The sequence below is a fragment of the Bubalus kerabau genome, chromosome 1 (genome assembly GCF_029407905.1).
Source record: "Bubalus kerabau isolate K-KA32 ecotype Philippines breed swamp buffalo chromosome 1, PCC_UOA_SB_1v2, whole genome shotgun sequence".
NCBI classification, from domain to species: domain Eukaryota; kingdom Metazoa; phylum Chordata; class Mammalia; order Artiodactyla; family Bovidae; genus Bubalus; species Bubalus kerabau.
In genome coordinates, this window is record NC_073624.1 from 34,353,143 (window position 1) to 34,366,884 (window position 13,742).

General features: G+C 36.5%; 1 protein-coding gene across 2 annotated transcripts in view; it reads left to right on the forward strand.

The window, feature by feature from the left end:
- Positions 1 to 7,597, forward strand: part of ETNK1 (ethanolamine kinase 1) — a 54,528-nt gene extending 46,931 nt beyond the window's left edge. For both annotated transcript variants that reach the window (XM_055571870.1, XM_055571864.1), the window contains 2 exons: positions 1,523 to 1,596; positions 1,918 to 7,597. In XM_055571870.1, the coding sequence (XP_055427845.1) occupies positions 1,523 to 1,596; positions 1,918 to 1,990 (147 nt within the window). In that variant the 3' untranslated portion in view covers positions 1,991 to 7,597. The remainder of the gene's footprint in view (positions 1 to 1,522; positions 1,597 to 1,917) is intronic.
- Positions 7,598 to 13,742: the final 6,145 nt, after the last annotated feature.

A 13,742-nucleotide genomic window follows, 5' to 3' on the forward strand; every position in this document is an offset into this window, starting at 1 on the left:
AGCAGGCAGTGATTGGGTGTCTTACATATTCTACTCAAGTCTGACGCTTTCCACCTGGAGATAGTGTCAGATTCTATAAGGTCAGGGTTCAGTCCCACAAGACTGTGCCCTCACCCCTTTAGATGCTACTTGCAAGTCTGGGGTGTTATTGGTACTTCTTACCAACTGGCTATAAATGGGAGGTTTCCACAACTCCCTCCTTGGGGCCTATTAATTTGCCAAAGTGGCTCACAGACCTTAGAGAAATGTTTGCATATGTTCACCAGTTTATCATTAAGGATATTACAAGGATACAGAAGAAAGCTTGATGAAGAAGTATGGTAGAGTGAGGTCTGGAAGTGTCCTGGGTTCAGGAACTTCTGTTCCGTGGAGTGTAGGGTAGAACACACCCCTCCCCTCCCCAGCATGTGCATAGGTTGTGGTTTGTGAAATCAGGAAACTCGCCAGACCCCTTCCTTTTGGGTTTTAATGGATGCTTCATTACAGAGGCAAGATTGATTAAATCATTGGACATTGATTTATCTCAGTCTTCAAGCTCCTCTTCCCTCCCCTGAGGTGTGGAGGTGATGGGGTTGAAAGTTCCAACCATCTAATCACCTGGTTGGTTCCCCCAGGCAACCAGCCCTCAAGTTTAGCATCTTTTCAAAAGATACCTCAGTAACATGTGGTTGAAAGGGACTTGTTAAGAATAACCAGACATTCTTTTCAATTTTATGGCTTTGGAACTATTTTAGGAACCAACGACAAAAGACCAGATATTATATAAAAAATGCTCCCAGTTGCTTTATGCTTAGGAAAGTCCAAGGAGCCATGAGCCAGAAACAGTGAATGTAGATCAGATGTTTATTTCTTATTATAAATGATCACACCTGCATTTTACAGATGAGGAAACAAAGATGCAGAGGGGTTAATTAAGTTGCTTACAGCCACACAGCTAGTAATTTTTTTCTAGTTATAGTATTTCTGGTTACAATAGAATATTTCCTGGGAAGTGAAGTCTTAGATTCACTAAGTGAATAGTGAAATAGATTTTAGTAAAGCATACATACAAAATTATTGTGCAGCTTCTAATTATACCGTAGAAGGCAATGGCACCCCACTCCAGTACTCTTGCCTGGAAAATCCCATGGACGGAGGAGCCTGGTAGGCTGCAGTCCATGGGGTCTCTAAGAGTCGGACACGACTGAGTGACTTCACTTTCACTTTTCACTTTCATACGTTGGAGAAGGAAATGGCAACCCACTCCAGTGTTCTTGCCTGGAGAATCCCAGGGATGGGGGAGCCTGGTGGGCTGCCATCTATGGGGTCGCACAGAGTCGGACACGGCTGAAGCGACTTAGCGGCAACAGCAGCAGAGAATTGTGCACTTCAGTATTACCTGTGTTGTAGATACTTTGTGTTAAAAAGGCATCAAGAAAATATTATGCATGGAGTTGATGAAAGAGGAAAAACTTACAATTTGATATTTGTTTTGAAAAGAAATCAATTACCATAATTCTTGATTTTTCTTTCCTTCTTTTAGGCTTCTCATTTCTTTTGGGGATTGTGGGCTTTGATTCAAGCCAAATACTCCACTATTGATTTTGATTTCCTTGGGTAAGTTTAATTTTATTGTATGCATTACATTTGTCTCTACTCTTTTTGGATTCATTTTAGAATCCATAAGGGACATGTAGTTGTTGTTTTTAGTCAGATGTTACAAAAGTTGTATGTATTTAATAGTTGGTTTGCAAGGAAATCTGGTTTAATCTGTTAAATGTTCTCAGTATTAGAAAAGTGTCCAGTAGGTGGTGCAATAAACTAAAAATATGTCCTTTTAAATTTTAAAACTTAAAACGACTTAGAAGGGTGAGTGAAAATAAAGGAAGGATTAAGGTTTTTAGCTCTAATTCTGTTGTTACTCTCTTTTCTTGATAGGTATGCAGTTGTTCGTTTTAACCAGTACTTTAAAATGAAGCCTGAGGTTACTGCATTGAAAGTGCCTGAGTAAAGAAGACTTTAATTAAGTAGCTGAACAGTGCTTGTGGATCTTTAAGAAATTCCAAAAAGTCAATATTTGTTAAAATTCTTTTAATTTGGTTTTCTTGCTTTACAAATTATGCCTCTTAACAACCAATTTATTTTTAAAATAGTCTGAATGATGTCAAGAAATATACCTACTGCTTTCAGTATGTGGTGGGTTAGAAGTTTGTTAAATCGGCAAAAAGATACAAAGATGTCAGTTTAATCCTTTTATAATTTAATCTATGTTATATGTGAATTATTTATTATAAATTTAACATGAATTTTGTGACCGCTTTCATCTGTTTCATCTGTTTGTTGAGTGTAAGCAGTGAAAAATTTCCAGAGAAAATACTGTTTTTGTTATGTTTAAAGTAAGATTAATTTCAGTAAACATTTTTGGTGTTTAGTGTAACCTTTCTGACACACTGTAAGTAAAATGAATCATTTACTCTTGAAATGCCAGACACTGGTTTAGATAATTTAAAATGTTCATAGAAAAATACCTGTGTAGGAGAATGAAATACATTCACTGTCTATGATAGTGGTACATCTTTCTGAAGTATTGGAAAGCATTTTGGAGGGGGGAACATCTTAGAATTTAAATTTCCCTCTTCTTACATAGTCTGGCAGAATAAATATTAATATTTACCATATAATCCTGGAATAGATACATGGTAGTTTTGTTACCAAAATCTGCATTAAATAATGTTTTCATGTACTTACTATATGTGGTCATTTAAGGTACAGTTTGTTTTTAAAATTTTACTATATCAATTTGTTTCTAACCAAAAATTTTGTTTCACTTATTGGGATATTCTGTATTTTGTTTGTTATTAAATAGTAGCTAGTACAGCAGTTACTAATTTTTGAAACAAAGGTAGAATGCTTATAATATTTGGGAACAAGAAAATGTCATTTAGATTAATTCTTTTTTACTTCTCCAGATTCATTCCTTACACTGTGGCTTAATGTTTTAGTTTGGCTTCTGTGTCTTTAGAATGATAGCATTCATTCAGCATTCATTCTACTACTTGATAACATGTAGTTTCAGAGAAATAAGTTGAGGTGGTTAAAAGAATTAAATAAGGAACATTTAGAACATCCTGTACACTTAAAATCTGATAGTGTGAATTAAGCAAAAATACTCATGGTAGGAGGGCTTCTGTTTGTTTTGATTTGTTTTGATTTTGTTTTTGTCTGTTTGTGAGAGGATGACAGTTATTATTTGGAAGGAACTTGTGTCTTTGGGATAGATAAGCAAACTTCAAGTTTTGAAGACTGCTGTGTGGAGTTGAGCAGTCATGGTTAACTTTGCTTAGAAAATTAGTCTGAGAAGCTTTGCACACTTTGGTCACATAAGTGCCCATGTACAAGGTTGGCTTAATGGATCTGCATATTCAGAATATGCAACTGCAAATTTATCCTCTGAGAAATCTTCTGGGGTGTCTGATGTATTATTCCAAATGACTTATACTCTCAGATAAGTGCTTTAAAATACTTGGATTAGCTCAAGATGTTTAAAACTGATAAAGTAAGTAGAAACACGGGCATTTAAAATGGTAAATTCTAGTTACATGAGTAGAATCTTAAAATCTGTTTGAATCTGTACCAGTGTTAGCCACGATTTGTTTCCTACCTCCTCAACGTTGCAAATGTTCGTTTCTGTTTTTATAAAACGTATTACCATTGGATCAGTAGAATTTTACCTAATTAACTAAAGGAAAGGAACCAATTAAACAGTTAATAGCTTTTTATAGAATGTTAAGAGTGAACTTGAGAAATTGTTTTTGGTGGAATTTTCATCTGTGGCTGGAACATTTTCTTAGGACAACGAAGAATATGTAGGACTCGAGGGTTTTTTTGCTTTCTGACTTCGTAAAAGTGCAACAGTACACATCTTGGAGAACGGTGGGAGGAGAGGAGATCCTTTTTCTATCTTCCTCCATATTCTTCAGACTGCTTTGAATAGATTCACTGAGCCATTGCTGGTGGACTGCATGGCCGCTCGCTGTGACACCGCTGTAAGTGGTTCAGAGAGATTCAGGAAGTGAATGTAAAGGGGAATAAAGGCTCTCACTTTAGCCCTAGGCAGTGCATCTTGGGAACAAAATAAGATACTTAAGATATTTCTCCCACTCTTTGGGGTATCATGATGTTCTCACTTCCTTTGCAGGTTTTGGGGATCATACTTCAGCCTAAATAGAGTTCAAAATTGCTTCCCTCTGAATTGACCATTTAAGGGATTCTCAAGGGAAAACATCCCTCTAAAATTTGTCCTGTGGCTTGCTGAGATGTCTTTTGCCTTTTTATGTTAAGGAACTTGAATGCCTTACCTAATAACTGATAGTAAGCTCATTTTGTAAATATGAAAATGGTTGTTAGAGAAGTGGCATTCATGTATACTCCTTGTTAGTCAGTAGACCATAGTGGCCTGGATGCTTAAACAAGCAGAATTCCACAATTCTTTTCCCCTTTGTTCCGTACCTACTTGTGTGATCTTACCTGACCAGTAATACTTGACATTTTTCCCTCCAGACCCCATGCTACCACCACTTTCTGGGAATTAAAGAGATGTGGTAGTAAATCATACTGTTCACGTGATCATTTGAGATCAATATGAGCACAAAACTCATCAACTAGGTCTGCCTGGAATGTATATAAAACAGTGTAAATAAAAGTTTGTAAATTAGTGTGAATTGTATCTTGCATATGAGATTGTGTATTGTTTTTGCATTCTCTTCCCTTTTGTAGACATTTTTCTGTAAGGGAATGATCCAGCTCTTTGGTTTAGACTGGAAATAACCAACAGATGGGGCGGTACAGTGGGATAACAAAAGGAACTGGAAATAGGGTTATCCATTTTTGTTAACGTCAGTACTTAGTTGTTTAGCCTCTCAGTGCCTAATATGACTTTTTTTCATTATTTGGCCATTAGTTTTTGGAGGTTAGATTCTTGCAAGCATTAAATTAATACCCTGTAAGAATTCCATTCTTTGAGTCATGATTCTAAACTAAAGCAAATTAAAAATGCAGTTTTATGATTGCAAACTGAAGTATTACCCTTTTCTGTTTTCAAGGCTGTTAACTTTTTTCTACCAAAAAAACACTTTCACTTTTTATATATCTCAATATGATTCTTAAGTCCCATATGTACAAGGGAGATGATAAATAATAGCTTCTAGTTCAACTTAAGCATATCTCAGTTGGCTTCTCTAAGTATGAAATTGTTCATTAGGGGATTGTAAAATACAGAAAAAGATAGAACTGTTCTTTTAATGACTGCTAATTCCATTTTTGTGGAACTAGGAATATTTAACTGCATAAACGTATTATGAAAGCTTCCAGATTTAAAGGAAAAATTTCCCCTAAACACTCTGAATTAAAAGTTAAAAACCTCCACTTTTAAAGTTATATAGGTATTTCTTTCTTACATTTTCAAAATCCTTCATAATGTAAATGAGAAAACTATCATTTTGCTTTTCTGCTTTACATTGCTTTTAATAAGCATTTTATACTGCGTTCCAAAGTGATATAGGCAAACTTTTAATATTAATCAGTATTTCAGTTAATAGAGTTAACAATGCTTTATGCTAGGAGGAAAGTTTTGTTATTGACGGCAACTTGCATCACTCAACACAACGCTAGTAACTATTATGTACCAAGGAAAGTGAATTATAAGGATGTCCTAAAGCAACTTTAATCTTTATTTCAAAATTGATTTGCTCTGAATTTTCTAATATGGTTTGTTAGATTTTAGAATGTGTTTGACTGGAAACTTAGTTACATATTAAGGCCATTTGTTTTTGTTTCTTTTTTTAACAAAAGATATTAGTTATAGGGAATCACCTTTTTTTTTCCTGTTAACATACCATTTGTGTGATTACAGTGTTTTGTCTTGGGTTTGGTGTCTTCAGAGAGAAAAATGTAGCAATTATTTTAAATGAATTTCCCGCTATCTTTGAAGTTTAGTGTGTAAATGTATTGCTCTAAAAGCAAATGCTTGAGTTTGCATTACTTGAGTACTTGAAAAACTGAAATTAATAAGATATATTACATGATGAATTGGATTTTTTTGAGCAGGTTTTACACTAAAATTTTCCTTTCTGGATTATAATTTGAAATGGACAGATTTCAACCGTTTGAATAGAAAAAATAATGGTAGTGCTTGTAGAAAATACCTTTTTGAGTTTGAGGCATTCAGAACTCAAGTTTTTAGTAGGGTTCTATCCTGCAATCTGCTTTTCTCTTCTTTCCTGTACTTACTGATGTTATCAAACAGCCAGTTAAAATCTGTGTTCATTATGTATCCTATGACTTTTCTAGTTATGAAAAAAGTTGCTCTGTAAAATACTCTTAATCCCTAAATGTAGACATATTTTTGTTTACATCTTGCCCATTAATGGTATTAATACCATTAATCATTTTGACAAAACACAAGGTGTTTATAAAAACTGAAAACATTATGTATTATATTTGAACTAGTTAATGAAGAGTAAGAAAAAGCTGGCTGATTTGAATTGTTCCATTAGTTAAATTTCAAAACTCTTAAGGAAGGGACTTTAAGAGAGAGACCAAGATCTGATGATATCCCTGAATACTAGATCCTATGAACTGGAAAAGGACCAACCCCCCAAAAAAAGCAGTGGCGGAAATAAGAGCACTTGCATGGTTGTGGTGTGCTGCTACCTAATTTATGCAGTGACACACTGACATTTTTATTGTTGAGTAATCTGAGGAAGGTTTCTGTTACTTCCGTGTACTAAAGTAATTGTAAATTGGTGGAATTTGCAAAGAGGAGAGTTTTAAACTCTATTCTATTTAGGAACCTTTATAGCTGGGTGAAGTTTCCATGATTTGAAGTATTTGGATTTTAAAATATACTATTATTTTAAGAAAGAAGACCTGGCATTATTCCATGTTCTTAAATGATAATGTCCTTATCATTTTCAGAAGAAAAAAACTAAATTAATAACTGTCATTGCATTAGCTGTATGTTGAATTGGGAAATTGTGGCATAAAGGTTAAATTTGTGTTTATCAAATGTGAAACATAGTAGTATAATGCTGCTCTGTAAATACTGTAAGTGCTACAAATAGTCTCAGCACTGAAAATGTATTGATACCTCTCAAATGAATGCAACGTTTGAGGTAGGTGTATTTGATATGCCTCAGAAAGTATCTGAGTGTCTGAGAACTTGTAATCTGTTTGGTAATGAAGATACTTCCTGTTTTTTGTTGCTTATTTTCATGTTTCAAATTTAAGTTTTACATTTTTACTGCTGTTAATTTAAGTAAAATTTGTTCTGTGGTTAAAATGGGGTTGCCAGTGAATAAAATTAAAAACAGCCTCATTCATGTAAACTGCTTAAATAAAAATGCATTTTTTGCTATATGTTCACAAACTTTTCATGAATCTGTATTTCTGTTAAATATAAGTGATGTTTAGGCTTTATTTCTGTTTAATAAGGCCTTTTACCATTGATTAAATGAAGGAATGTATCTTTTTGAAGAGATATATATTCTGTAAATAAAAATTGGTTGTAACAATAAAGTTGAGTTCTAACTGCTTGTATCCATAAACTTGTGACTTCAACTTATTTTTGTAGTTTTCCTTTTGTAGAAAAAGCTCTTCAGTGTTCGTGTATTCCGTGTATTCTGTTTGTATATTTGAAATTGTTCAGTTGCTCAGTTGTGTCTTAACTCTTTGTAACCCCATGGACCACAGCACTCCAGTCCCTGCTGTCCTTGAAAGAGTTGGCTCAAACTCAGGTCCATTGAATCGATGATGCTCTCCAGCCTTCTCATCCTCTGTTACCCGCTTCTCCTGCCCTCAGTCTTCCTCAGAGTCTTTTCCAATGAGTTGGCTCTTCACATCAGATGGCCAAAATATTGGAGCTCCAACTTAGCATCAGTCCTTCCAGTGAATATTCAGGGTTAATTTCCTTTAGGATTGAGTCTATTCTGATAGCTCCAATATCTGATTCAAGTTTCTAGAGTTCTTCCTTGCCTCTCCAAACAAATATTTCTTATTTGTTTTTCTTATTTCCTTACTCTGAAAATATAGATATGTATTTTTGTTAAGAATACCATGGTAATGTATCCTTTTTGGTATATCCTATGAGATTATTGTTGTTATAGTCGCTAAGTCATATCTGACTCTTGCCACCCTATGGACTGTAGCCTGCCAGGCTCCTCTGTCCATGGGATTTCCCAGGCAAGAATACTGGAGAGGGTTGCCACTTCCTTCTCCAGGGAATCTTCCCAATCCTGGGTTCGAACCTGGGTCTCTTGCTTCGGCAGACGGATTCTTTACTGCTGAGCCTCCTGGGAAGTTATGTGAGGTATAATATATTGATATGTATGTTACTAGTGGTTTTAATCTTAGTTACTTGATTAAAATGTCTCCCAGGTTTTTGAAGCTCTGCAGGATTTTTTGTTTTTCTTGCTATTAACTTTAGCGTCCATGGGCAGTTTTTGCCCTGAGACAGTATTGTGACGTTTGCATGATGTTGCTTTTCTGTTGCTCTCTTTCCTTCTACATTCATAAATTAGAATTTCACTCTTAAGGAAAAGCTGTACCTTTGTTTATTTACTTTAATTTATCCAACCAGTAAGGACACAAGGATGTTTTGTGAGCTGTAATTTTTTTTTGTTGTTCTAGTGCTCAATTAGTTTCAACTTGGTGATTGAGAGCTCCTTCACTGTATTGGCTGCTGTATTCTTTCAACACTGTCCACATCATTTCTAGAGCACTTCCTTTTCTGGCAAAATAAGGTGTTCCAGGCTAGATTTGTACTTTCCCTGCCCCAACCCTCAGTTCAAATACTTAAGGAGCCTTAACATTTTTTTAATTTTTAAAGAATATTTAGAAATTAAGGCCTTAATCATTTTGGGGCATTACTGCTTCTAAGTTCCATCAGTAGACAGAATTAGAAATACTAGCAAAGTCACAGTGCTTTCCCTGGTGGCTCAGATGGTAAAGAAACTGCCTGTAGTGCAGGAGACCTGGGTTCAGTATCTGGGCTGGGAAGATCCCCTGGAAAAGGGAATGACAACCTACTCCAGTATTCTTCCCTGGAGATTTCCATGGACAGAGGAGCCTGGCAGGCTACAGTCATGGCATCACAAAGAGTCGGACACGACTGAGCAACACTTTTTTCAGAAAAGTCAAAAGGATTGTTTAGTGTACTCTCATACATCCTTCCCAGAGTTCCCCTATTAATATTTTAACTTCCTTTGCTGTACCCTTTTCTGTGTATTTCTTTTTGTGAATTAGTTGAGTAATTTGCACACATAAATCTTTGCGTGTGTGTGTGTGTGTTCAGTCGCTCATTCATGTCCTACTCTTTGCGACTCCATGACTGTAGCCTGCCAGGCTCCATTCTCCATGGGTTTCTCCAGGCAAGTATACTGGAGTGAATTGCCTTGCCTTCCTCCAGAGTATCTTCCCAACCCAGGGACTGAGCCCATGTCTCACGTCTCCTGCATTGGCCACGTGGGTTATTTACTACTAGTGCCACCTGAGAAGTCCCATAAATCTTTACCCCTCAATGTTTCAATACTTGTATTTCCTAAGAACACTCATTTTACTTCTGATGATTTAGTGATCATTGAAATGAATGAAGAAAAAGGATGTTTCTTTTTTGTTTTTTGGCTGCTTTCAAGACCTTTCAGCCCTGAGATTTCTTTGGAAGGATTGGTGCTAAAGCTGAAAGTCCAGTACTTTGGCCACCTCATGCAAAGAGTTGACTCATTGGAAAAGACTCTGATGCTGGGAGGGATTGGGGGCAGGAGGAGAAGGGGACGACAGAGGATGAGATGGCTGGATGGCATCACTGACTGGATGGACGTGAGTCTGAGTGAACTCCGGGAGATGGTGATGGACAGGGAGGCCTGGTGTGCTGCGATTCATGGGGTCGCAAAGAGTCAGACACGACTGAGCGACTGAACTGAACTGAAGACCTTTTTAATTGGTTTTCAGCAATTTGATTGTAATGCATTTTGATGTGATTTCCTTTCTATTTATCATCCTGCTTGGGTTTCAACCACTTTGAGTCTGTAAATTTATGTCTTTTACCAAATTTGGGGAAGTTTCAGCCATTATTTCTTTGAGTATTAGTTCAGACCTGTTCTGTCTTCTCTTTATGGGTCCCTGATTATATGTGATTAGACTGTTTGAAGTTGTTCAGTAGAATACTGGAGTGGGTTGCTATTCCCTTCTTTAGGGGATCTTCCCGATCCAGGGATTGAACCCAGGTCTCCTGCATTGCAGGTAGATTCTTTATCGTCTCAGCCACCAGGGTGGGAAATGCTCTTGAAGAAGGTATTAATATATTCTCTATTGTCAGTGTGTGGTGTTAAACAGAGTTATATATATTTATGTGTATATATATGTGTGTGTGTGCATACAATTTATCCTCATTATTCCTGGATTCCATATTGGCAAATTTGCCTACTTGTTAAAATTTGTTTATATGCCCAAAGTCAATTCTTGGGCTGCTCTTATCTTCTGTGGACATGTGCAAAGTAATGCAAAGTTTGAGTTCCCCCAACACATGAATTCCCAGCTGATGTAGAATAAGCTGATAACTCTGCCTTTTGTTTCAGCTCTCATACTGTTAATGTTCTTTCGTCATGTGGTTAGTGCCACATTTTTCACATTTTTTGTGCATTTTGTTGACAATGTCACTGTTTAAAATGGCTCTCCAAACAGTGCTGAAGACTTCCTTGGTTTGGTCTCAGCTCTTCAGCTTCAGATTCGTCTCACCTCTTGCCTTATACTTCTAGAGCATCACCCATCTGCTCATAGTTCTGGGACATAACAGTCTTATGAAAAACCCCTCAATTTTTCCCCGTGCTGCTTGTCCACTTACCAGGTTAATGCTTGGCTTTGTTAAAGCTTTTAAAAAACTCTTTGCAGACTACTCTGGAAGTGTCGCTTCCAGAAAGCAACCTCCATGCTTGTGCAATCATCCCTTCTAGCCCTTTTGCCCACCTCACTGCAGTGTCCAGTAATACCTCTTATTAGTGAATGTATCCATAATTGTCTGGTTACGTATTTGCCTTCCTGAGTATATTTAATGAGCCTTCACAACATGAGCCTTATATATCTTTATGGTATAACTGTCTTTCCCAGCATCCAAGTCTTTTCCAATGAGTCAGCTCATTGCGTCAGTTGGCCAAATTATCGAAGCTTTAGCTACAGCATCAGTCCTTGCAGTGAATATTCAGGGTTGATTTCCTTTAGAATTGACTGGTTTGATCTCCTTGCTGTCCGAGGGACTCCAGGAGTCTTCCACAGCACTACAGTTCAAAAGCATCAATTCTTTGGCACTCAGCCTTTATGGTCTGACTTTCATGTCTACATGGCTACTGGAAAAACCATAGCTTTGACTATATGGACCTTTCAATTTATATTTGTTGAATGAATGAATCTAAGTATTGAATAATTAGGAAGTATTTCTAAGCAAAAAATATTAAGTGAAATAAAAAAATCAGTATTTGATTTTAGAGAGAGGTTAGCCATGGAAATGGCTCTCCAGAATAGCTTTTCCTCAGTTGACGTGATACCAGAAAAGCAATTTCATTAGGGAAGCTGTGCTTCACTCCTTTGGAAGTTAAAAATCCATTAAAAAAAAAAAATATATATATATATATATATACACACTTCTATAGGGCTTGGTTTTAATTTTTTATTTAGTTGAGTCCCAATTTGGAGAAATACTTTGTTAATGATTGTGATTTTCCTACAGATGACCAGAATTCAGTGTTCTTAGAATCTAGCATCCCACCAGCTGTTCAAGCCCCCTCACCCAGTGTGTATTTTTAAAAATGTGTGTCCAATAACATTAAAACAAGCAGTGAAAGATTTTTTCCCACTCTAAATGAGTTTCAGTCAGAATCTATTGTTTTTCTCGTAAAATCACAGAAATGTCGGTAAAACATTGACCTACACCAGAACCTTATTTTTTTAAAGCATCCATCATTCATAATTTGTTATGTGGGGAACCATCTACTTTTTTCTAAAGATTTGGCAGTTGCATTGGATTGTCTCCTCTGCCTTCTTAGCACAACCAGAATATCACAAAAGAGGAATGAACCTAAAACTACACTGATGTATCAGGTATCTTTACTGTATTACTTTAACACACGAACATGAATCATACATCCAAATTTCTACTACAGTTTCTCTCACTGGTCTTTCTCAGCTCTTTATATTGTGAATCTTTATAATAACTGAAAATTACTTAGTCTTTTATATAAACTATATATATTTAGTATCTAGTTAATAAGAATTGCCTTTTTAAACTTCTCACAACATTTCAAGAATCTAACTCAAACTGTTGTCTTTTTTCCTCTTTGTAACACTTTGAAAAGAACTTAAAATTTGATTGTGCTTCTTGCAGTTTGTTTTTTTTTTTCTCACATAGAAGCAGAAGGCTGTGTAGGTGCCTTGTAAAAGGCTGTCTTGTGACATCCCTAACAACTTAAAGCAATCCTGCTAAAAAAGATTTCTGAGTTCCAGCTTTGAAATAGTCTCAAAAGAAAAAGTCAACAAGAAAGAAAACAACCACTTGGCTACATTAGCCAGTGAGTTTCCTTCTTGATTAGAGGAGCTGAGTTTTGTTTTTTCCTTTGTCTTCATGTTACCTGAGACTGTGTTGACCACAACAGCTCATTTATCTTTTGCCATTAAAAAACTTAGTGGGTGTTGCTTACTGGGTGTTGCTAATAGTGCCAGTCTTTGGATAGGTTGAGTGGAGTTTATTGTTCTTTTTCCTTCTCAACTCAGAGTATCTTTTTTTTTTTTTGGAGACAACTAGAAACTAGAGTGCAAGTATTTCATGGTGGAAAGATCCTGTTCGGGTGGCAGAAATTCCCAGTAATGACCAGAGTTTTATGGGCTTCATTTTCTCATTTTTCTCAGATTAAATAAGATTACCTCTAGAGTCTCTTTTAGTTCTAAACTACTGGAATGCAATAACCAAAATGATTTTGTAAAGATTTTGTTATTCAGTTGCTCAGTCGTGTCCAACTCTTTGTGACCCCCTGGACTGCAGCATGCCAGATTTCCCTGTCCTTCACTAGCTCCTGGAGTTTTCTCAAAAGCTCATGTCCACTGAGTTGATGATGCCATCCAACCTTCTCATCCTCTGTCACCCACTTCTCCTGCCCTCAATCTTTCCCAACAATAGGGTCTTTTCTAATGAGTCAGCTCTTTGCATCAGTTGGCAGAAGTATTGGAGCTTCAGCCTCAGCATCAATCTTTCCAGTGAATATTCAGGGTTGATTTGCTTTAGGATTAATGTTTTGAAAAGCTTACATAGAAGAATTGGGACTCTCCAGTATTCTTCTGCACTCTGGCACATCCCTGCTCTTCCTGTGCCGTGCTCCCTGCTTGAACTGCAGCTGGTACAGGGGCTCATTCTCCCTATTGCTTCATCTTAGCTAAACACTGGCTACTGAAGGAGGTACCTTGTTTTTGGAGGTCTCAGGCTTTGAGTGTCACTTCGAGTCTTTTCTTTCTGAAATATTATATAGGTTCTTGCCAAATAAGTCATTTTTGCTTAGTGTTTGAATGGTTTTACCGACTGAATGCCTTCCCCCAAACTCACATATTGAAATCCTAACCCCCCTCATGGAAATAGAGCTGCGAAAGAAGTAGCTAAGGTTAAATGAATTCACAGGGCTGGGGCCGTCATCCGAGAGGATTAGCTTCCATATAGGAAGAGACACTAG